Source organism: Peromyscus leucopus, chromosome 8a (assembly GCF_004664715.2).
Source record: "Peromyscus leucopus breed LL Stock chromosome 8a, UCI_PerLeu_2.1, whole genome shotgun sequence".
In the NCBI taxonomy this organism is placed as follows: Eukaryota; Metazoa; Chordata; class Mammalia; order Rodentia; family Cricetidae; genus Peromyscus; species Peromyscus leucopus.
In genome coordinates, this window is record NC_051085.1 from 28,853,824 (window position 1) to 28,874,513 (window position 20,690).

The window sequence follows — 20,690 nt, forward strand, 5'->3', positions numbered from 1 at the left end:
GGGGATTGAAAAGGTAGTCCTTGGTGGAGGCTAGAGGATCTTAAGTAAAGGTGCTTGCTGCCAAGCCTGACAACCGGAGTCATCTGAGTCCGAGTCCCAGAACCCATGTGGTGAGAAGGAACCTTCACAGGGGTACCTGGTGTGTGTTTACCAACACACACACACACACACACACACACACACACACGCACGCACGCACGCACGCACGCACGCACGCACGCATGCACGCACATAGTAAATGAATATAAAAAAGTTTAAAATTAAACAAAAAAAAATCCAGTTTGTGTTTATGACAGGAAGAAGGCCATTGCATGTCTGCATGGGGTCACCAAGAGCAAGACCTGTCAGGGTCATCTCATCTTGGGAAGGGAAGTCAGAGGACAACAGGTAGCTGACAAAGCACAGCAAGACGATATGGTTTGGGAAATGAGTCATTTCCAGACTTTGGTATGCTGCTGTGTGGACACTCTGTATTAGTCAACAAGCTCGTCTAGAGACGCATGACTGAGTCAGGAGCTGTGCCATTTTGTGTCGAAGTTTCCCGTGCAGTGACGCGGCTCTTATTTAAGTGAGTACTTCCCAGTCCGCTGAATCCTCAATAACCTAGAAAAGACAAGCAATGCCAAATTTATGTTTGATGGGCTACGTGACTCCATCTACAACTGGACCTGTGCACTGAGTTCTGGACGGTCTACTTAAGGAGAACACAGGGAGGCCAGGGAATATTTGAAAAGGAGTGATCATGATGATAAATCGTGTAATACGTGAAACTGGTGATGTTTAGGGAGATACCCTAAATGATAAAGACCCAAGAAAAACAGGATAGCCAAGAAATCATGAGTTTTACTTTATCAGGGAGTTAGTGTTGGTAATGGGTCAGGTGATTCAAAAGGTTCCCTCAACCTCTCAATCTGCCAAGACTTTCAAGAAAAGCCCTGGTAAGGAGGTCTGACAGCAAATCTCCATGAATTAATGTATAAAGTTAGCAAAAACATACTCACCAACTCCTTCTATAAAAACCAGATATAAATAATCGTGAGATCAACCAATTCTGAAAAGGAAAAGCACATATTCCTTTTGTCCAACTATAATATCCACCATGAAACCATACTGACAAGGCGTTATGGATTGGTGTTGCCACGGATGAGCAACCCAGAGGTACAGAGGAAACTGGATGGAACAGTGTCGACTTTTCAGCCAACCTGCACAGATCTTGTCTGCTGGACCTGGGATCTGAGAACCTGAAAGAATGGGGCGGACTACAGTCTAATGCTGTAGACAACCTCACTTCAATTTCAATGTCCTTTTACACACAAATGAATCAAAGAAAGCAATGATCTAAGGAAGGCTGTTTGAGTTGAGAAAAATAGGTAAATAAACATCAGTAAGCACATAATACTAAGTGTTAACAGAGCTGCCCTTTCCCAGAACATTCTCAGGACAGACCAATTGGAACACAATTGCCTGAGACATACTATAGATTATATTTGACAAAGCATGAAAGCAAGGAAGGAAAGCCACATCCAGACTCAGGGCACACTGACCAGATTGGTTTCTATATCTATATTCTGACACTCAACAAGAATAAACATGTCTTATAAACTGAAAGTAAATGTTTGACGCAGGAGGCAAGAAATCATGTCCAAGAACAATCCAGGGAACAAAATGCATGGGAGGTAAAGGATCTCTGCCTTTTTCTCCGGAGCCTTTCTCCCAGTTCCCCAAGGCCTCGTGTACCATAAATCAATTCTTTTGACCATGTTCTGACAGAGCAGCACATCATTTATGACGGGGAACTTGACATATGATGGACATAGTTCAGTGGTAACGTGGGGAGGCTGCCCACTGGATGCTGTTGAGAAAACTGGTAGGGTTCAGGGGAAATGTAGTTGGAAGATTTAAACAATCTAAAAAAAAATGGAGGTGGATAAAAAAAGAAGTCAATGCAAACACTAAGGGTCAAACTTCACGTCTTTCTGATAGGCACACAATCCATCCCTGAACAGTTTTTTTCTCTTTTTCTTTTTCTTTTTCTTTTTTTTTTTTTTTTTTTTGTTTGTTTGTTTGGTTTTTCAAGACAGGGTTTCTCTGTGTAGCTTTGCGCCTTTCCTGGAACTCGCTTTGAAGACCAGGCTGGCCTCGAACTCACAGAGATCCACCTGCCTCTGCCTCCCGAGTGCTGGAATTAAAGGCGTGCGCCACCACTGCCCGGCTTCTCCTTTTCTTTTAACTTTGGGGAGGGTTTAAATTGGCCATGCTGGCTTTGATTTAGCTCTACAGTCCAAGCAGGCTCTCAACCTGTGATCCCCCTGCTTCATCCTCCCAAATAGCTGAGATTACAGGCCATCACCAAGAGGCCTAAAGAAAGACAAAATTTGAATAAAATAGAAGAAAATGTAGAGGTAGACACTTGTGATCCGGAGAGCAGGTCAAACTTGAACTCCCAAAGCTTATTGGGTAAAATGAGCAGGTGCCTGTTTATAAATTATTTGAACGACAGCATACACAGAGCTATCCCGGTTCTGGACAGATTAGGAAAAGTGGCTTTTAATCTCAGCACTCTGGAGGAGTAAGTGAGTCCTGTGAGTTCCAGGACAGACAGAGCTGTCACACAGAGAAACCTTGTCTTGACAAAAAAAAAAAAAAAAAAAAAAAAAAAAAAAAAAAAAAAAAAAAATGATGTCAACCTCATTATCGGCTATATAAAGAACACCACATCTGGGTGTGGTGCTAACACCAGGACTCAAGAGTCTAAGGCAGAAGAACCAAGAGTTCAAGGTAAGCTTGGAGTGGAGATTCTGTCTCAAACAAATCGATTTTAGAAATCTGTAAGTATATATTTAGAGCCGGGCGGTGGTGGTGCACGCCTTTAATCCCAGCACTCGGGAAGCAGAGCCAGGCGGATCTCTGTGAGTTCAAGGCCAGCCTGGTCTACAAAGTGAGTTTCAGGACAGCCAGGGCTACACAGAGAAACCTGTCTTGAAAAATCAAAAAAAAAAAAAAAGTATATATTTAGATAATAGTGTAGCAAAACTTAGTAAACACAGAAAATATATTTGGGAAGGAGGCGTCAAGATGGCTCTGAGAGACTTTGGCATCTTGATTTATTCATTCAGTAAGTATAGTACATTTATTTAATCAATAAAGTCAGTATTTATCTCATACTGGACTATTCTAAGTATTGAAGGTAAAAGGTGAAGACTCTCTGCCTTGAGGTATTAAAATTCTCTTGGGTGTTTTTATCTTCATAAAGATAAAAATAATTCTGATATGTGGGTTTTCTCTTTAAAATCATGTAATTTTATAGCTGGTTGTATTTCTTCTGGATTCATACTTTTTAAAATATTTATTTAGCCGTGGGGGTGGTGGGTTATGCATATACTACATCACTGATGTGGAGGTCAGAGGTCAGATGGCAGGAGTTGATGCTCTCCTTCCACCATATGGGATCGGAGGGTCAAACTCGGGTCACCAGCTGCCTCCCTCATCTGACCTAGATCCGTATTTTTACACATTGACAAACAACGTCTCAGGGGGACCCGCTGACGCTGCTGGTGCTTCCGTTAGAAGCCCAGCACCTCGGTGGATCCAGAATGCCCAACGTTGGATTTCTATTCTTCTGCAACCTGCAGGAGAACGGCAACCTCCCACAGTGCAGCTTCTTCCTCAGCAAAGCAGCAATAAGAATGATATTCAGCCTCAAGCTGGTTTAAAGATTAGTTGAAATACCATTATCTAGAACAGCACTTGGCCTATGGCAAAAACTCAAGTTAGCTGCTTTGCTTCCTCTAGCCTGGTTGTATCATGATTGCAAAAATGAGATTTTTTCCCCTCAACCCTGTATTTCAAAACTGGAACTGCTTTGGGTCATCTGTGAAATAACGGGTGTCTTCCTGTAAACAACCCTGAAGAAAGAAAGCCGCATGCTTTCCCAGACAGTGTAACCTGGTGCATGTGAAATGTGTCTCACGGATCAGCTGTTTTCCCCAGCACATGAAGCCTTGACTCAGGATGCTCAATGGAAGGGTGATAAGAGACCCCATTACTGTCTAGGCTCACCTTGCCATTCCTCCGTGGCCTTAAATCCTGGAGAAGGTGAGTGTCCTGCCCTCAGGTTGCACACACAGGCTAGGAACCTAGTACTTCTCATGCAGTTATGAAACCACACATAATTGTCAATTGTCTAAGGAAAGATTAATGTCATCCAGCTGGCTTTTTCAAAAGGGTGTGAACTGGAAGGATGAATAATGCTCACTTAACTAGAGACCTGAGAGGCTCGCAGGAACGGGGTGATTCTACCGAGGGGGAGTTTCTGTTGACTCTGTCATTCTTCCACTCAGTGGGCGGGGCCAGTTGCTGGATAAACAGACCCAGCCAATTATAAGGGGGAAAAAAAAGATGTGCCCTCTGTCTTTTAGAGTGACAGCTGGTGGTGGCAAGCAGCTGGACGGCACCGCTGCAGCAGAAGGAATCCCGGGAGAGCATGAGCTCCAAGCCGAAGCCCATAGGAATTATCGGAGCGCCTTTCTCCAAGGGGCAGGTGAGTGTGAGTCTGGCTTTGAGTGACTGGAACTTTGTCGGGAAATGTTTCAATTTAACACTTGCCAGGCTTTGCCATCTGGCTGTAAGTTTCCCAGCACCATCTGGTCTCCCCCGGTGTGGGTACTTGTCTTCTCACCACTGTGTGGCATGGCATACCTGGGGACTTTAAACCCACTTCCTCTTCTGGCCCCTGCCGAAGTCTATTTCATTTAAACCTGAGTCATGCCAATGTTTTGAGCAAATTCATCTAGGTGGAGATCACCTGAACCTGCTCTGTAGCTTCCTCCACGATTGCTGTGGCTCTCGATGTTTTCTGAGTATGGAGTGAGAGATTGTCAGAGAACACAGTGGTCTGGCTGTGTAATTCACGCCTAGAAAAAAAAAAATGGGTGGGCGCAGCCTCCAGGACTTGTTTTAATTTGGATAACTTAAATAGCAGAGCTCTTGCAAGTTGGTGAAAAATTCGTGTTATTTTGAGCTTGAATGGTTTTATGGCTATTAGTTCATAAGCCAGGGCAACCCTTTACATCTCTCTTTGAGGAAAGAACAAGTACAAAGTCCTTCAAGTTGGCACCCCTGGCAGGATGAATGGATCCATAAGTCTCCAGTGGCTTAGACCACCTAAGTGTGAACCACACATGTCAGCAATGCCTAAATGAGCATTGCTCCCCCGTCCCCGTCCCCCACACCCCCTCCTCTCCCCACTTGGATACACTCATTCTGCTAATTGTAATGAGATAACAGATGCCTTAGACTCCAACATGGTCTGTGTTTAAAAAGGAGGGGGGAAAAGGTCCACATCCAAAAAGAGAGTCAGTGGAGTAACTCCTTTGTTTTTAAATGGGGTCCTCCTGGCTTTTAGAACCTAGACAACCTGTAGCCTTTTAAATTGTAAAGCCTCAAGGTACACTCTGGCCTTTCTTTTCTTTTCTTTTTTGTAATCAATACAAATTGTGAGAGGCCAGAGGTTGGAGGTCCAGATTGTATTTGGTATCAGTAAACAGCACTCCGCTGTCCCTGGAAACCCCGAAGAGCTCTCCCAGAACACCAGGACATGGGAGTCTTTGTTGACACATGTTCCCTTTAAAGGGCACAACATGGATCCTGGAAAATGGCTCAGGGGTTGAGAGTACTTGCTACTCTTCGGGAAGACCAGAGTTCAGTTCCCAGCACCCATTTCAGGTGGCTCACGGTTACCTGTAACTCAGGCTCCAGGGTAGCCAATCAATACCCTCTTCTGGCCCCTGTGAGAACTACTGCTTCCCCCCCACCGCACCCGACACACACCCATAGACAAATAATGAAGAAACCCTTTAAAAGCGTCATAGTAGGCTCATCTGTTCTTTTTTTGTTTGTTTGTTTGTTTGTTTGTTTTTTTGTTTTTTGTTTTTTGGTTTTTTTTTTTCGAGACAGGGTTTCTCTGCGTAGCTTTGCGTCTTTCCTGGAGCTCACTTGGTAGCCCAGGCTGGCCTCGAACTCACAGCGATCCGCCTGGCTCTGCCTCCCGAGTGCTGGGATTAAAGGCGTGCGCCACCACCGCCTGGCTCATCTGTTCTTTTGTTCTTAAGGATTTTACTTTTCTTTTTAATTGTGTATGCATTAGTTCATCTCTGTAAGAGCGGTATGCATTCTTAATCACTGGGCCATCTCTCCAGTCCTACGTCTACTTTTGAAACGGGTTTGTAAAATAGACTTGAAAATGACAAAGAAATAAAAGGGAAGGAGGGGGACAAGCAGAAGAGGAAGGAAGGGAGGGAAGAAGGAAGGAAGGGAGGGAGGGAGGAAAACACACCTTGGCCTCTGGGCTTAGACAGAGAGCTGACCATCACGGTCAAGGCCCTTCTAGAAGACACCATCTGCTGCACAGTCCGATCCTCAGTAACTCTCTTCTGTCAGAGATTCTCCTTAATCATGAGTGTGAGTCTGCAGCTCATTGTCTCGAGATTGTAAGGACAGAGACAGATTTTCCTGTAGTTAGCCATATATCAGAGGGCGAAGCTGCCAGCACATATGTGCCGTTGGCCTGCCTAGATGCGGCAGAAGTTTGACACACTGGCAAAAAGGAGGTTAGAAGGAAGATGGCTAGAAGTCTGAGCCTGAGAAAGAGCCTCATTATGTGCCTCACCTCATTCCAAGACAGTGAATAAAGAATGAGGTAGGTAGGTATTGTTCTCATCGGATGACTGAGTTAATTAACGTTTGCAGTGGTTCTCAACCTTCCTAATGATGTGGTTATGGTGACCCCCCCAACCACAAAATTATTTCATTGCTACTTCATAATCTTAATTTTGCCAGAGTTATGAGTTGTAATGTAAATATCTGATATGCGACCCCAAAGAGGTCCACTGGTTGACAACCCCTGGCTTAGAGCGATCTGCTAGTTTACTTGTAGTCATGGAATCTTCAGTGTGTGCTTCCAGACAGGACTGTTTGCTTCCAAAGCTTGTGCCCTGGTCTACACTGATGCTGATTTCAAAGGCTCAGCTCTATAGCAAATCTTTGCCTTGTGGCCAGTTCGGGGCTGGGTGAGACACTTTGGACAGTCAGGGTTGCTGACAAAGCAATTTTCAAAGTGGGCAAAGAAGCCAAGCAATGAGCATACAGTAATCATGACAAGTCGTTTTAATCAAATAAATAAAATGGAATGCCAGGAAATGTCATTGTGAGAGAGGCTAGGGATGTGGTTGGCAGAGGGCATGAAAGCTCACGAGACCAAAGCCCTGGGTTAGACCCCCAACGCCACATAAACTGAGTATAGTGATACACCCTTGTAATCCCCGAACCCAGAAGGTAGAGGCATGAGGTTTTGAAGTTCAAGGTTATCCTTAGCTATGTAGTGAGTTTGAGGCTAGCCTGGGCTACATGAGAACAAGTATTAACAAGACAAAACAAACCCCATTCCTACTGATTCCTACCATTCCTACAGACAGACCCACTGACAATCATAGCAAATGCAGTGTCCACTGAGAGCTCTCTACAGGGTTTGTTCTGATGCCTGAAAAGGAGAAGGGAAAAGACGGGGAGTCGTATTAAGTTGTAGTTTGGGTACCACCTATATGTCAGTCCTCTACTGCAACACAAAGAAACCCCCCCCCCCCAGATAGAAAACATCTAGGTTGAAATCTGACAAGAAGAGCCAAGGACATGAAACTATAAGACAATTAGAACCCAAGATGAGTATAGTTAGGAACAATCGGCCAGGGCTGGGAAGATAGTCAGCCTTGCTGTATAAGCATGAGAACTTGAGTTTGTCTTCAAAACAAAACAAAACAACAACAAAACACCTGGATATGGTGGTATATATATATATTTTTTTTTTTATATATATATATATATATAAACCCCAGGGCTGGGGAGGTAGAGAGAGCTGGAACTTTGGCTCCCTAGCTAGCCAGTCTGGCCTACTCGTGTATTCTAGGCTAGTGAGAGACAACACCCCCCTACACACACACACACACACACACACACACACACACACACACACACACACACGCATTTATTAAAAAGCTGGACAGAGTCTGCTCAATGGAAAAATTTTTTTTCTAAGATGGGGTTTCACTATGTAGCATTAGCTAGCACATGGAGCTAACTCTCTCTCTCTTTATGTACACATGCATACACACACATATGTGTGTATATAAATACACACACACACACACACACACACACAACTATGGAGCTAAAACAGGGTGGCCTAGATCACACCTGTCTCATTCTCCCAAGTTGTGAGATTAAAGACACGCACCATTTATACCTGGTGGAATGGCATCTTGAGTTTGTCTTCCAGTCTGCACACACACAAACATGCATGGTGCATGTGTGCATTCATGTGTGCATGTACACACACATGCACGCACATGTACACATAAAGAATATTGCACTATGCAACCCCCAAATGGAGAAGATTTTAAATACTCTTATTACAGAGAAATGATAAAAGTTTAAGGTACTGGATATGTGAACCTAAGTTGATATTACCAATGTCTACATGGATATAGACCTCATGTTAAACCTTACAAATATATACACATAGTATAACTCAGTTAAGGAATGAGATATAAAGGAGCAGAGCCATGTTAGGAAGAGTACTCAGGGTCCCTGGTGGCCAGCCGTAGAAATTTGACACCAGGATTTGTCTAGCACCTGGGGAAGATCATCTGTCATTTGACCAGAGAGGAAGTATTTGCTTAGTTTAGGGTTACAGTTTCAATCCTTAGGATAAACACATGTGACGTTTGACACCAGTCTCCTGGCCAAGATCACTTTTTGTGTGTCTTTAAATTTAAAAAAAAAATGTATCTTAAAGCATTTGAAACAAAGATCAGAAAGATACAGAAAGGAGTTATTTCTTTAGACTTTTATCAGCCACGAGGCTGGGGAGGAATTTTTCCAAAGAGAAAGATGGTTAGCTTTCTGGATGTTAACTCAGCAAGGTAAGATTTCTCATGTCAGGTTTAAAGAGGTCAGAATTTGAAATTCCTATGCTGATCTTTGTGGTTTCAGGTCTTGGGTGGCAATTTTTGCCTGGTTTCTGCCCCCGGAGTCCTAAATTAACCTTCACTTATCAGTTGGGGGTACTTTATTGTCTTTATTATTGTTATTATAAGTACTGCTGTTATTCATTCAGGTACAGGTCTTGACTATTGACTTGCATGTAGGTCTTTTCGGGCCATACTCTTCCCCTGCTGATGCCTTTGCCCTAGATTTTCCCCAGGTAGCAAAGTTTCTCCACCACCCTGTCACCTTTCCTGACCATCTACCAGTGTTGCAAGACCGAGCCCAAAGATCACCTGTTGTAGCCAGCACCCATGGCACACCCTGTTCCAGACTCAATTAGAAGCATCCTGTTTTTGTATCAGTACTGAAAGAAGCACCCATGTGCTAAAGCTGCGTCTGAATGTCCAAACTTAGTGGTTTTATGTGCTGGCAAGAGCAAAGCATGCTTTGGAATTCCAGGACCAACTTACGAAGCTAGTTCTGCCACTCGTCTGTCTGCTATTTGCCAGGGTGACAATGACTTTGTGGTGCTAGTCTCTTCTTTTTGGTCTAGGTGCAATTCACCCCACATTATAGTGAAGAGTAAGTGAGAAAGTGTAAGATCCACAGGGGCTCAAAACCTGCTGGTTGATGATTCAGTCGATGAAATAAGGGGGAAGTTTTTCTCGTGGGCATTGGAGAGTCACAGTCATGACGAAAGCACTGTACTTTTTGCATTGTTCTTCAGCCTCGAGGAGGGGTTGAAAAAGGCCCTGCGGCATTGAGGAACGCTGGCCTGGTGGAGAAGCTTAAAGAGACAGGTAATTTTAAAGTTGAAAGATGATCAGGTAATGTCCTCATCACCCGGAAGGAAGGACAGGCTTCTAAGAAGAAGGGAGGGTGTGTCCGCAGTGGTACTTACATTACTGAAACGAGGTAGTTTTCAAATCTTTAGAACCATGTCCTACGAAAGAAGCAGGGCCTGGGAAAGATGTCCAGTAGACATTGCTGGTGGAATATTCTCATTTCCTTACTTGGTTTGATCTTTCTGGCCAAACTATTGTACAAAAGAATGTATGAAACAAGAAAGATCGTTTGGGTGGATGATAGGGGATTGAGGGGGGGGGGGTTGAAAATGAAAAAATAAAAGCTGCAAGAAATACACCTTACTATTGCAAGAGGATCCCTACCTTGTGAGAGCAAAATGAAAGAGTGATAATAACAGAAGCAATAACAGCGTCTAGTGTTCACGTGTGTGGGCATACATGTGGCGAAGTGCTGGTGAGGGGCAGTGACTGGAACCTGTATGTATTTCCAGTGAAAAAAAGAAAACGATACAAGCCATCTAGAAAGCAGTTTGATGGTTTTGTCAGCGTACAAGACCGGAGCTTGAATGAGTAACAGCAGGGTAATAATAATAAAAAAAAATGAAATGATAAAGTACTGCAACTGGGTAATGAGTAAAATAAAGTGGTATGTCCAGGGAATGGGACGGCATTCAGCTAAAGAAAGGCTCAGACCGCTACACAGACGAGGCCAGGGATGGGTCCCAGCAACAGCATGTTACGTGAGGCTGGACATGAGTGACCACGTGACCCCGTTGGGGTGAGAGGCTCCAGGAAGACAGAAAGAAAAAGAAAGTCATCAGTGATCGTTGGGAGTTGGGGCAGGCACGGCCTACAAAGGAAAGGAAGTGTTAGCATGATGGTGGCCACAGGATTGTAGGTATTTCCCATGCTTGATGGCCTATACACTTAGGATGATTGAGTTGTAGTGGTTAGGCATTTCATAAAGCTGGAAATGAACGTGAGGATGTGAATGGAGACAGGGCATGAGGAAGCATAGAGAGAGGGAGGGAGGGGAGGGAGGGAGGGAGGGAGGGAGGGAGGGAGGGAGGTCACTCATTGGAGAACAGAAGGCCCAATAGGTTGCCTTGTCCTTAGTTAACTAGAATAAACTGACCATATATTATATCAGGTGAAATTCCCCGAATCTGTTGCTAAATTTTAGATTTAGATACATACAGAGATGTAATAATACTTTCAGCAACGGCTAGTTCAGAACACTGACCAGATTCCACACCGCAGTACACGAGGTGCTCTCCAGCTTAGAAACTCAGGTCAGGGCTTTTATGACTGAAAGCACAGCCAGGTTCTTAGGAACGTTGGATTCCCTGCCTTTTTTCTTTTTCTTTTTCTTTTTTTTTAATGTGAAAAAGTGTAACAAAGAAGTCTGCACTTCCTGAACTCTCTGGTCTGGGAGGTTTGGGGCTAAACCCACACACCATTTACATTTTCAGGACACAAGGCAGGTGAGGTAGGGGAAGAAGCTGGCTGGGGGTTTCAGTGGGTGACAGCGTGGATAGGACACCCGGATCCTTGAAGCAGGGTCAGAAACTTAGAAAACGCTACTGTAAATCACTACCATATGTTAACTACTTCTGACGTACCTTATCTGGGACAGATTTAAAACCTAAACGTACTTAGCACAGAAAGCTAAACATCATTTAACACACATGTATACACACACATGCATGTGGGGGAGGAGGGGGCTAGGGGATGGGGCACAGAACAAGATGATGTTCCCTGTTGCATCAAGACCACAAAGGGATCGTTGTCGTTCTCCCAGCATCCGGTCCCCATGGATTGATCCAGGACACAGGGAGGCAATGGTACACAGTGAGATGGAGGGCTGCCTTGCAATCTGTTTCTATTCAGTAACATCAGGCTTTTAATTGCAGAGTGTGATGTGAAAGACTATGGGGACCTGGCCTTTGGTGATGTCCCTAATGACAGCCCCTTTCAAATTGTGAAGAACCCAAGATCTGTGGGAACCGCCAACGAGCAGCTGGCTGGTGTGGTGGCAGATGCCCAGAAGAATGGAAGAGTCAGTGTGGTGTTGGGTGGAGACCACAGGTCTTGTGAACTAACTGGCTATATTCCTGGGGCTTGGGCACAGGTGGCATGAGGGGACCCGAGACAGGGGAAAATACAGACAAGGAAGCACTGGAGGATAGTTTGTATTTTTTGCCTTTAGGGACATTGTATAGGTTCGTTTATTACGGAAATATAGGCCGGGCTCTATTTGAAGTCTTAAAATAGCTTTATCCATTACAACAGGAAATAGGCCAACTGTGGATTTCAGCATAGCCTGAAATTTTATAGTGATTAGCCACTGAGGAAAGTCATAGTTTATTCGACTTGATTATTGATGACATACACAATTCATTTAGGTGAACAATTTAGACATACATGCTTTCCATTATAAAAGTACTATAAAAGTTTTAAAAGGACACAATAGCTAAATAGACTTAAAGAATATTCCAATAGGCACAGTATGAGAGCTAACAATATGATGTATGTGATGGCATTGTAAACTTGATGTTCACACAAACTTTCTCCCCTCCCCCAAGCATGGCAATTGGAAGCATCTCTGGCCACGCCAGGGTCCACCCTGACCTATGTGTCATTTGGGTGGATGCTCACACCGATATCAACACTCCGCTGACAACCAACTCTGGGAATTTGCATGGACAACCCGTGTCCTTCCTCCTGAAGGAACTAAAGGGAAAGGTAAGAGACTCCTTGGCTGATATGAAAGAACTCTGTAGTAGTTGGGGAGGAAGACGCAAACAGGAGAGTCTTCCTGCCTTTTATTCTTGGTCTTCTCTGTAGTAAATAAGCAGAAGGTGAGTTGATAAAGGAAGTAAGGCTCTTACTGGACACTTTGCAGACTGATTCCATTGGGAGCTGTCCCTCGGTATCCATGAGGGATTGGCCCCATGACCTCAAAAGATAACGAAACTATGGGTGATCAAGTCTCGCAAACAATATGACACAGTATTTAAACATACAACCTGTGTGTCCTCCCACACACTTTAGATCAGCTCCAGATCACTTATAATGCCAAACACAGTATAAATGCTATGAAAAGAGTTCCAATTGTACTGTCTAGGGGGAAAGCTTGTATACGTTCAAACCAGTACAGGCTTAACTGTATCTTTAATCTGTGGCTGGTGGAAACATGGATGGAAAGGGTTGACTGCTTTCTTTGGATTCTTTCTCTTTTGGGGAAGGGGGGGGGGGTTAGTGAGGCCGAGTTTCTCTGTGTAACAATCTTGGCTGTCCCAGAACTTGCTTGTAGACCAGACTGGTCTTGAACTCAGAGATCTACCTGCCTCTGTCTCCCCAGTGCTGGGATTAAAGGTATGCGCTGCCACACCTGGCCCCTTTGGATTCTTAAATTACCCTTTTGAGTAGATCGACAGACCAACCCTTTCTAAAGAGGTCTGTAGATATTCAGAGGGTAAACAACTTGCCCAGAGTCATGCCAAGTTATTGCGAGGCAAGGGCAAGCAGGTTTCCTGGCTCCTACCTCTTCTAACTACGTCACAGGCTCTTCCTTTTACCAAGTAACCCCTCCATATCAGAGCCTAGACAAAAGAGCACCGTTGCCATGCAGATTACAATAATTTTTTTTTCAATAGAGTATTGCTAGGTGGTTGAGGCTGGCCTGGAACTTTCTGCCTGCCTCCTGAGTGCTAAGACAGGAGTGTGCCAGCATGGCTTCCAATGGCTGCTGATCTTGAGAAGCACTTATCTGAACAAGAGGAAGAATCCCTCCCATTCCCGAGAAACTTCTTTAAAGTTCTGGATTAAGTCCTTTTGAGAAAGGGAAGTAAAGATGGAAGCTATTAGAGTCATGGAGGCACACGTTTCTCAGTACTAGAGTTCTGGGGATTAGTGCTGGAATCTGAGCATTGCAGTCATGGGACACAGAGCAGGAAACTACCAACAAGAGCCCGGGGTAGGGTTAGGCCACAGGGCAAAGCTGCTGAGGGCAAAGCCATCCAGAGTATACAAGGGGAGGCAGGTATCCTTCCGAATCTCACACTGTTTCAAAATCACTCCTAAATTTATACTGTTCAATATACATAATCAAGTGTGCTCAACATTAAATGCAGATCAGTTCTAAATGGAAACACTGTCGTTTTTAGTTCCCTGATGTACCAGGATTCTCCTGGGTGACTCCCTGTATATCTGCCAAGGATATCGTGTACATCGGCCTGCGAGATGTAGACCCCGGGGAACAGTAAGTTTATCCCACGTTTTTTTTTTTTAGATGCTAGGTATGCTGTACTGGTCAATCTGTAAGAGAAGGTTATTTTAAACTGTCACTATGTATACATGTACGTGTAAACACAACTCCATAAGCACACGCATTTATATTCACTTATACACATAGGTATTATTCAGGCACTTTATAATGATTTATTTTTAAAACACAACTGTGTGCATATCTAACACCGTTCACAGGGCTTATTTTATGTATCTTATTATAGTAATCTTTCCACCAAAGGCAACATAAGAACATTCAGCCTTATTAACTGTAAATTAACTTAAATCTGTTCTTTTATAGCTATATTATAAAAACTCTGGGAATTAAGTATTTCTCAATGACTGAAGTGGATAAACTGGGAATTGGCAAGGTGATGGAAGAGACATTCAGCTATCTTCTGGGAAGGTATGATGCTTTCGTGTGCATGTGTGTAACCAAGGTTTCCTACTGACATTCTTATCAACAAAGGTTGTTTAAGTAAAACCATGGGATTTCCATAGGTCATTTTTATAAAGGAGGATAAGCCCTATATTTGATTACTGATTGCTAAACCACCCCTTTAATGGAAGGCCTTTCTTATCTCTTAAAAGAAAGAAAAGGCCCATTCACCTGAGTTTTGATGTTGATGGACTGGACCCAGCGTTCACACCATCTACTGGCACACCTGTCGTGGGAGGCCTGTCCTATAGAGAAGGTATCTACATCACAGAAGAAATTCACAAGACAGGTAGGTTAAAAAGGCAATAAAGGAACAGCTTTACACTTGGTTAGTGTGTAAGTGGGCCTCTCTGATTTTTTTTTTTATTTTTTGTTCTTTGAGACAAGGTTTCTGTGTATAGTTTTGGTGCCTGTCCTGGATCTCTCACTGTAGACCAGGCTGGCCTTGAACTCAGAGATCTGCCTAGCTCTGCCTCCCGGGTGCTGGGATTAAAGGCGTGCACCACTGCTACCCGGCCCTCTCTAATTTAAAAGCAAGCCCGTTGGTTCTCCCAGAGCACCCATCATGAGATGTAATACATCATGTTTTCTGTTGGTTATCACCTCTGCTAGATAAATTTTGGAATCAGTTGTCACAGATTTTAAAATGTCAGTTACTTTTATCAACGATATCAATACCATTTTTTTTTGCTGTAGGACTCCTCTCAGGCCTAGATATCATGGAAGTAAACCCAACTCTGGGGAAGACACCAGAAGATGTGACTCGTACAGTGAACACGGCAGTAGCATTGACCTTGTCTTGCTTTGGGACTGCTCGGGAGGGTAATCATAAACCAGGGATTGACTACCTTAACCCACCGAAGTAAATGTGGATGTATCACATGAAAATCCATGATAGCAAATAGAATAGACCTAAGCAACAGTTCTCCTAAGAGTTCATTCTTTCAGGATTTTTTTCTCTCCAAGTATTCCACCACTTCCTTTATGCTATGAAACTCAGGGTGTAGAAATTCAAACAACTATGAAATTAGGACATATGTATTCCTAATTTTAGCATAAGTTATCTTTAAAAAGCAGTATAAATTGATTTCCAATTAAAAATGCTCCATCATTTAAAATGCACATCCCTGTGAGTGCCAACTCACTAGAGTGGGCCTTATGATAACTGGAGACAAAGGTGTCCAAAGGGAGGGAGCCGTGTCCACGTTGTTCAAAAGATGTGATTTTTTATAATAAACTCATTATAAAATTCTGTTGTCTGCATCTTTTCAAATACATGCACCATATACTTAGCCTGTGTGTACCATACCACATATGTGCATATCACACACACATCCTTCTTAGAATCACTGTAAAGATTCCTACAAGGCATAGAAACAATCATCCCTAAAACAATGTAAATTTTGAAGCCATTAAAAGTTGGTTTGTCTTACCTGTAAAACGGATAATCACAGGCTTAGACAATCTCTAAGTTCACTGATAGTAGATGACCATTTCTTTTTCTAAGCAAACATAACATTGATATTTTAAGCATGACTGTTGTGCAGGTATCTATAAAGAAGGGATTCACAAATATTTATGTAGGAACCAGAGAAACCACTGGTTTTTTGTTTTTCCCAGAGCTACTCACACATCTTAGGAGTCTACCTAACGTCCCCTCGGCTTTGGGAAGCCCAGCCTCACATCACTGCCGTGGCAGCAAGTTGATTAGCTAAAACTCTTAAGCATTCTAAAAACTCACCTCGGCGCTGAAATAAGCTGAGGGAAGAGGAAAGATGAATGAAAATAAAGTGTAATTGTCAGAACAAGGGCTGCTGTGTGCGTGTGCCCTCACCTAAACTTAACATATAAACCCAAAGTTTCTGTCTTCTATTAATGTCTCTGATTACTTTAAAATGCCATTCAGAGAAAAAGTCCTATTTCTGTTTTTTAAGCTAGAGAGGGAAAATTGAATTTTTAACAAATTGATTAGTATGTGTATGCCCCTGAGAAAGTGGTAAGACCACATTTCATTCTGTTTAATATCAAATATATAAGAATTATATATATAATAAATATATCAAATACATATAATATAAATTCCAGGGTCAAATATTCCCACCTCAAAGCACAGTGAACTAGTCACTGAAGGACAAAGAACATCCTGAGACTATGTTAAGAATAACACTTGGTGACATAGAAACGATTGTAGCTTTCTGTCCAGGAACTCAAATTCAACGCCATCTGTTTTGGCTCAGTACCGACTTCCACAGAGTAAGGTGACTGACAAAGCACCCAGACTCTGTACAGCTGCTTGCTGTACAGGGAACACACCAGGACAACTCTGTCCTATGTGTCTTAAAGCCCTGCATAACCTTCATCCGCATCACTGTAGTTTGACAGCGTTCCTGAGAAAAACAGAATTTCTACTTTTGTGTTATTTGGAAAGATTAGTCTAGTTCCAACAAGGTTTAAGAAGTAAAGCAATAGAACAAAAGTTTGTTAGAAATCTAAGACTCCTTATCTCTCATAATAATAATAATAATAATAATAATAATAATAATAATAATAATAATAATAATAATAATAATTTGATTAGTATTATATGGAAATCCAGTTAGTTACAGATTACAATGGAGATACAAGACCTTTTTTTTCCCATTGAGACTATTAGTCAAATAAAAATGTGTAAGAACTTAAAAAAAAATAACATTTGGAATCATTCCTACTATAAAATTTCTGGAGAAGAATATTTATTAGCCTAGAAACATTAATGATACCATTATATGTTTTAAGATAGTCACACATGGCAAATAAAGATTTAGTGATTGCAAGGACATGAACTACAAAAATAAAGGTCTAAGAGGAACATACTTCATAGTAAGGATATGACATGTAGCCAACTAAATTTATCATCCTAATTTTTACAAAGAGTAACTCCAGATTCCCAGGGGATGATGTTAACATCTGTAGTGCAGACACAAAGGGCAGCCTGAGTCTCCAAGCAGCGGGCGCTCATATTAGGTCATTAAAGATATCATGTAATTGATTTGACTTTACTGGCTTTCAAGGTTTTCAAAATGCCATTTCCCTTTAAATTAGCACCTCAAAAATCAAACAAACCTCAAAAACTAAAATGTGCACTACAATGAAAATTTGGGAAGTTATAAAAATTCAGAAAATTTGAAGAATCTTATCATTTGCCAGGTAAGTATGAATCTGGAAAGGCACACAATGTATTTCAAAAAGATCAGGGAATCAAACACTTGAGCATGGCTTTATTTAAATTTATACATCTCATGTTATTTTTTAAACAAGGTTTCTAACTCATTTTATACAGGAAGTTCAGTGCAAAGGCAAAACCCTCCTCATCTACTTTGGTAGAAACTTTACATCTTTTATTTGGAAATATTTGCAAACTTAAAATTTACAGTTAAATTTTACAGCCAGTTAAAAAAGAGTATGAAACCTCATTTGTTCCTGTAAACATAGGCCTTTTCATTAATAAAAAGGCTCTAAAGACGTAACAGAGGACATTTGTATAAAAGGGTTTGTAATGACCATTTGACATGTGTTATGTCTTTAAGATAACGTGTATCAAATGTGAAGATGTCCCATACAATAATTTAAAAAATGGCTGAAACAAGAAATCTGAGAGTGCCTGGTAAAAGCCACTTAATTATAGAAACCCCCCTGTTCCTAGGGACTCGAATACACTTATGAATATGAACAACACGTAGCTTACTTAATCTCTTAGAGATGAAATACAGACTGGGAGAAGGAACTCCGAGGGTGCTGAGAGATCCAGTATTTGAATCAGAATAAACCAATCTGAACATGCGGCTGCTTCTGTCCCGTCAGCATAGCGCACTGTGTTCAGATTTAGAAGACGTGAGTCCACTTTCGCAGGCAGATGCATTCTTCTTCACCACAGCGTCTCGGCTTTCACTGAGTTACTGGTAGAGATGTTGGCACCTGATTGGACTGAGGCGCTGGGGACCCGCTGTTTAGGGCTTGGGGAGGCACCGCTGGCTCCATCTTGCTAATGTGTGTGATGAATCGGAGACGAAGCTTTAAAGCTGGCTTTAAATTACAGATAATCTTCTCTACCTAAAAAACGAGAATACAATTGAAAAAACAAACAAACAAATAGCTTCACATATACAGAAATGACTTCCAGTTTTCAACAGCACATTACATACAGAGGGGGCTGACAGACAGGAAGAAAAAGGAAGTGTGAGCCCCAAGGCCAAGTTCTCAGCACAAAGGAGATTTACCTCAGAAGGACGAAGGACACGGAGTAAGAGACAAAGACAGGAGACAGAGGACGAGGGGACGAGGGGAAAAGGGAAGAGAGCAAGGGAAAGGGGGTAGGGGTATTTGTCCCACAGGGACAAAGGACGGTCTCTGGATAGAGAGGAGACAGGGCACACAGGAAAATGGCGGTTTATAAAGGTAAAGGGGAAACCCTGTGTTAGGATGTGGTGTTTAATTTTAACTGGGCATGTTAATCAGGTGAGCCAAAGGGGACTTCTGAATGCTGGACTTTAACACTTCCATAGCTGGACCTTGGTAGTCAGCCTCAGGGGGAGGGGGAAGTGGCCAAATAAGGGAAGAGACCTTGGCGGCTTGCTTTAGGAATGCAATCTAATGGTTTTTAGCAAGACGGAGGGAATGGGGGAAGGGCAAAGCCTGCAAGAGCCATGCTTACCACCCTTGAGCTGGCCAGAGCCCCTTCAGGAAGTTTTACAAAAACAGATACAATTTTTTCTTACACAAGCAAGCATATGTAGTCTCCCAGCCACACACAACATATAGGTACATGAGGTGTGTATATGCCTATTTGTCTATGCATGCACTTCAAGAACTTACAATCCATCTACCCGCCCAGTTATCCATCCTGCTATCCATAACTAGAACTGTTCCCATTAGAAGCTGTACACATCGAACAACTTGGTTATCCTTCCCAAATGTTAAGCTAGCAGAATCAGGAAGAATACTTAAAGTTTTTTGGATAACTAACATTTGTAACATTTATCTCCAAGTTACTGTCTTGATTTTATACTTGGATTCATCACACACATTAGATGGAAGCACCAGAGCCTCCACGGTATCAGATACACTCCCAAAGTATTTTAAGGAGACAATGTGCCAGTCTCCTCGCTTCTCGGCTTTACTGTTTGTTGATCCTAAGAGGAAGGATCAGGTTACCAGTCATGTTTCTTTTGGCTTTATTCCCTTGTCAAAGTTTAAGCCCAAATATAAAGAATACATTTTGGTTTTAAAAAGCACTAATCAGTTCTCCCACTTTTTTGTGTCCTAACAGAAGCAGACACTAAAAGAAATTCCTTCCTTCCTTCCTCCCTTCCTCCTTCCGAGGGAGATTATGAATTCCGGCAATGCCGCGAAGGCATAAAGTAGCCCATGCCGTCCTGGTCTCAGCTCCAAGAAGCGAGGACTGTAGATGGGCATGCACACGCTGACACAGCAATTACCTTCCTCTCTGACAGACATGCTCAGGAACACACATGCAGGCGTGGAAATGCTACACTGAAACCCACTTCTCTGTACTGTTCACAGAGCTAATTAGAAGAAAAACCCAATAGCACTAAACATGATAACTGCCTCGCAGGAAAGGGAGGGGAACAGCAGTCAAGTATTGAGAAGAAAGGGGTGTACGTCACCTATCTGCCACACTGCCGCCCCCAAAACTGCTCAGATGGTTTCTTACACATGGGAAACACATGCATGACCAAGGAGGTCTTTCCCACTTTCAGCCACCTCTAATAGGAAGTGCCTCTACATATGAGTTTGTGTGTATCCCTTCCAATTCCATATCCTTATCATTATCCATAGACCTTATGCTGTGCCATGTGATACTGAACAAATCTAACATTCCAGACGGAAACCTTCCAAATGGTGGGGAACACTTCCCTGGGACTTCATTTATTCAGGTTAAGAATCCTCTTTTTCTTCAGAAACTCTCCATACGCCAATCTCTTGACCAGCCTGGCTTGACTTCTAGCTGGGCCACTGTGTGTTCAATGTCCCACAGTCCACCCTAATCAGTGGGGGAAGGGAGCGTCCTTCACTAAGAACACATGCCCTCTGGGGTCTTCCTGGCCACACCACACTGC

At 42.7% G+C, this 20,690-nt stretch overlaps 2 protein-coding genes across 3 annotated transcripts in view; one reads left to right on the forward strand and one right to left on the reverse strand.

The window, feature by feature from the left end:
- The first annotated feature begins 2,686 nt into the window (after positions 1-2,686).
- Positions 2,687-15,826, forward strand: Arg1 (arginase 1). 2 transcript variants are annotated; one of them, XM_028877403.2, is made up of 9 exons: positions 2,687-2,778; positions 4,419-4,540; positions 9,767-9,839; positions 11,759-11,933; positions 12,431-12,590; positions 14,015-14,109; positions 14,437-14,541; positions 14,727-14,863; positions 15,271-15,826. In XM_028877403.2, the coding sequence occupies exons 2-9, from the start codon at positions 4,484-4,486 to the stop codon at positions 15,438-15,440; spliced, it is 972 nt and encodes a 323-aa protein (XP_028733236.1). In that variant the 5' UTR covers positions 2,687-2,778; positions 4,419-4,483; the 3' UTR covers positions 15,441-15,826. The 2 variants fall into 2 exon arrangements, with proteins under 2 accessions (XP_028733236.1, XP_037056318.1); XM_037200423.1 differs by lacking the exon at positions 2,687-2,778 and adding an exon at positions 4,005-4,095.
- A 1,977-nt stretch (positions 15,827-17,803) lies between these two features.
- Med23 (mediator complex subunit 23) overlaps positions 17,804-20,690 on the reverse strand; it is a 46,503-nt gene continuing 43,616 nt past the window's right edge. The window contains exon 31 of the mRNA XM_037200382.1: positions 17,804-18,663. Coding sequence (XP_037056277.1) covers positions 18,499-18,663 — 165 coding nt within the window. The 3' untranslated portion in view covers positions 17,804-18,498. The remainder of the gene's footprint in view (positions 18,664-20,690) is intronic.

What these genes read in the sequence shown, in the direction of transcription:
- Arg1 (XM_028877403.2), top strand. Translation starts at nt 4,484, where the DNA reads ATGAGCTCCAAGCCGAAGCCCATAGGAATTATCGGAGCGCCTTTCTCC. An exon ending in TGAAGGAACTAAAGGGAAAG is followed by an intron (nt 12,591 to 14,014) that starts GTAAGAGACTCC and finishes TGTCGTTTTTAG; the next exon opens with TTCCCTGATGTACCAGGATT. An exon ending in GATGTAGACCCCGGGGAACA is followed by an intron (nt 14,110 to 14,436) that starts GTAAGTTTATCC and finishes GTTCTTTTATAG; the next exon opens with CTATATTATAAAAACTCTGG.